This window comes from Muscardinus avellanarius (assembly GCF_963383645.1).
Source record: "Muscardinus avellanarius genome assembly, chromosome: 10".
Lineage (NCBI taxonomy): Eukaryota > Metazoa > Chordata > Mammalia > Rodentia > Gliridae > Muscardinus > Muscardinus avellanarius.
This window is the reverse complement of record NC_137796.1, coordinates 78,946,069-78,949,569: the sequence shown is the minus strand read 5'-3', so window position 1 is coordinate 78,949,569 and position 3,501 is coordinate 78,946,069. Positions and strand designations below refer to the sequence as shown.

General features: G+C 55.2%; 1 protein-coding gene across 2 annotated transcripts; it reads right to left on the bottom strand.

Moving 5' to 3' along the window:
* Positions 1–1,617, bottom strand: MOSPD3 (motile sperm domain containing 3; the record flags this gene model as incomplete). Of its 2 annotated transcripts, none has more annotated exons than XM_080704618.1 (5): positions 1–32; positions 134–298; positions 709–938; positions 1,142–1,217; positions 1,413–1,617. In XM_080704618.1, 5 exons carry the CDS (start codon positions 1,615–1,617, stop codon positions 1–3), a joined length of 708 nt encoding a protein of 235 aa, XP_080560744.1. The 2 variants fall into 2 exon arrangements, with proteins under 2 accessions (XP_080560744.1, XP_080560745.1); XM_080704619.1 differs by having other exon boundaries at positions 709–908.
* Between the last annotated feature and the right edge of the window lie 1,884 nt (positions 1,618–3,501).

Sequence of the window (3,501 nt, the reverse complement as noted above, 5' to 3'; positions counted from 1 at the left end):
TCAGGTCCGGAGGAACACCATTGTGAGGAGGCCTGGGGGTGGAGAAAGAGAGTCTATGAGCAGCCCCCCTCCCCAAGCCCCTGCTCTCTTTCCTCAGAAAGCAGGCCTTGATCCACGCCACTATGGTGCTCACCTAAGACGTAGGCTGCCACCAACTTTTGTCCCAGGGAGACATGCAGGACTTGTGGCAGCTGGCTGCCGAGTTCGTCCTGGAGTGGGAGCAGCAGGAAGGTCACAGAGACTATGCCCGTCAGCAAGAAGAGGGCGAAGGAGCTGGTGGACAGTTGCTGGCGGGGAGCTGGGAAGCGAGGCTCATCAGCAGCAGCGGCAGTGCCCCCACCCTCTCTCCTCTGGTCCCTCTGCCTTCCTTGCAGGCTTCTGTGAGCCCATCTGACAGGCAGGACCCTCTCCCCACCTCCTGTACCTAAGCACCCAACTCAGGACTGCATAATTGCTCAGTAGAGGGGTCTCATCTAACTGAACTAATAACATGATATTAAGTACTGTGGTTAAAGGTAAGGAATAACTCTTTCCTCTAGGAAGAAACCAGAAATCAGGGGAAATCAGCCTTTTTTCCCCTTACCTGATATAAAGTCTCAACTAAGAATGTTTCCACCAAAAGGGAGAAGACTGAACCCAGAGACTTGCTCAAATCCAATTTCACTCATTTCTAGAGTAGAACTCAAAAATTCCCACTGCCCAACTCACTCTCCTGGAAGTGTCTGGCTGGAGGTGGTGCTGTCCAGGCAGGAGGCCCTGGGTGGGGCGCTGGCTCAGGCTGCCCTTGAAGCTCAAGGGGGTGTGCTGGGGCCCGCAGAACTGAGGTGATGTCCTTGCGTCCCACCACTCGGCCCTCGGCCCCCTCCTCAGACAGCTCAATGCGGAAGCGGTCCTGGATGTCATAGTGGCTGGGAATGGGAGCCACATGGCGAATCACACTAGGGACAAGACAGAAGAGAAGCCCGTTGGGAGGAAGTGAGTGAGCGGAGAGAATCCAAGTAAATCTGGGCTCCCCCTACCCCCGGCCAAGCTTCCCCCTTAGGGAGGCAGAGGGTGGGGAAAACAGCTTAGAGATGACAAGATCTCAGGTCTAAGACAGCAGGTGGCAGCGACCCCTGGCTTCCTGACCCTCCCAACTCACATGTCAATGCAGGACTGAGGCTTCACGTAGCCTTCTGCGTCAAACACTGTGTATTTGGCAGGTGCTGTACACAGGACTGTGGGATGAAGACACACAAAGAGAACCTAGACAAGTCTCGCCTAGGTTGCAACACTGGAGTTCCCTCTATCCTAAGACTGGTTATGACTCTTCCAGTCACCAAGACTGGGCATCTGGCCCCTCCAGACCACACAGCCTCCCACTGCCCACCCGCCAGCGTCCACATCCCTAGCAGGAGACACACAAACATCACCTCGGAAGCGAAGCGCAGTTCCCGTAGGGTTATAGAGGGTCAGCAGCTGCCGGGGTCCGCTCCTTTGGTCCGCCCTGAATACTAGATCCGGGGGAAAGACCAGGACCGGGACGACGGGTCCCGAGGGAGGAGGGGCGCCCCGGGACCCCCGCCCAGGGGCCCCCGGACCCACCAGCTCCTGGTCCTGGGGCGCCCCACGGCGCATGCAGGCTCTGGGCGGTCGGACATCCGAGGGCAGAGCTCAGGGACAGGGACTGGAGTCTAGGGCTGGGGGGCGCGAGAGGCTAAAGGGGACAAGATTAGATCGTGAGGCAGGACCTCGACTGAAGCCGTTGCCTCCTCGAAACCCCGCTTGAGGCGGCTCCGCAGACCCTGGCCCAGGGCCCCCAAACCTCCAGTTCCAGTTCTGCCCAAGTCCCCGCCCCCAAGCCTCACCTCGATGGCCACGCCCACCTCACTAAACCCTGCCCCTCGTAGCGCCCCAATCCCGACCTTCTCTTCGGCTCGCGTCGCGATACCGACAAGCCCCGCCCACGTTAGGCCCCGCCCCTTCCGGCTTGTTCCAGGGCTACCGCCCAGTCTCCGCCCTCTAGAGAGGCCGCGGCTGGAGCGGCCCTTCACACCTCCGGCTCTCTAGGATGCCTATATCTGTGTCTACGACCCCTCCCTGACCTCCGCCCGTTCCCAGTCAGGCTTTGGTCTCCGAACAGCCGTTCGTGCTGTCATGACCATCTTGTGGTCAAAGTACCTGTCAATCAGCTTGTGATCGGACCAACGACGCCATCTTCCGAGAGTCCCTTTCTAGACTTCCGCCGTACGACCCCTTTCATTGGCCTTGTCGGCCTACCTTCCACCTAACTTTATTCTGATTGGTGATCTTAAAGACCAAACATAACGTCTCCCTCCTGGTGCCCATGATTGGCTCGATCTCAGTGACGTAAGAGCCTTACAGTCCCCACCCCTCCACTCTCGAACTCCTTCCCTCAGTAACTCGGAGAGGCAGGCCGGGGCCGGGAGCAGGGCTTTGTTTCTTCCTCCCCACTCTGAGCTCTGCCCCCTCCAAATCACTAGATCTTTTCCCAGGGCTTATCTTCTGTTTCTCTCTTTCTGGCACAGTCCTGGGAAATCATTTTCATTTATAGGGAATTAAGATTCGCTAAACGCCTGGGCGTGGTGGCGTACGCTTGTAATCCCCGCGCTTGGGAGGCGGTGACAGGAGAATCCCGCAGGTTCGAAGCCAGCCGCGCTGGTTTAGGAGACCCTGTTTCGAAATTTTAAAAAGTATAAAATAGGTCTGGGAGTGTAGCCCAGCCCGGAGGTAGAATGGTTTCCAGGAACCCCAGTACCACAAAAAAAAAAAAAAGATTCGCTAAACCCTGCCACTTTGATCATCCCATCGAATCTTTTGCAGGTGAGGGATGAAACCCAGAGGCATTGACCTCCGAGCTACACCCCCTGCCCTATTTTTTATTCTTTATTTTGAAACAGGGTCTCACTAAGTTGCAGAGGGCCTCACTAAATAGCTGAGGCTGTCCGCGAACCACCACCCTCCATTCTCAATCTCCCGAATGCTGGGATTACAAACCTGTGCCACCATGCACGGCTCTCCCATCGAAACGTCAACTCTTTTTACAGGTGAGGAAACAACCTCCTTGACAAGGTGAAGAATCTCAGTCTGTGTTACACAACTACTTAGCAGTGGAACAAATACTAAGTTGATCTTAAGGAAAAACCTTCCTTTACTAAACACCTTGTCATAAAAAGAATCCTAGCCCGGTGTGGTAGTGCACTCTTGTAGTTCCAGTACTTTGCTAGACTGACATAAGGACTGCAGGTTTTGCGTCCAGCCTCAGCAATTTGCGAGGCCCTCCACAATTTAGTGAGGCTTTGTTTCAAAATAAAGAATAAAATAGCTTGTTGTGATGGCGCATGTTTGTAATCCCAGTACTTGGAAGGGTGAGACAGGAGGATCGCAGGTTCACATCCAGCTTCAGCTAGTGAGGCCCTCGGAAGTTTAGTTAGATTCTGTTCAAGATAAAGAAAAATAGGGCTGGGGGTGTAGCTTAGAGGTGGAATACCCCTGGGTTCA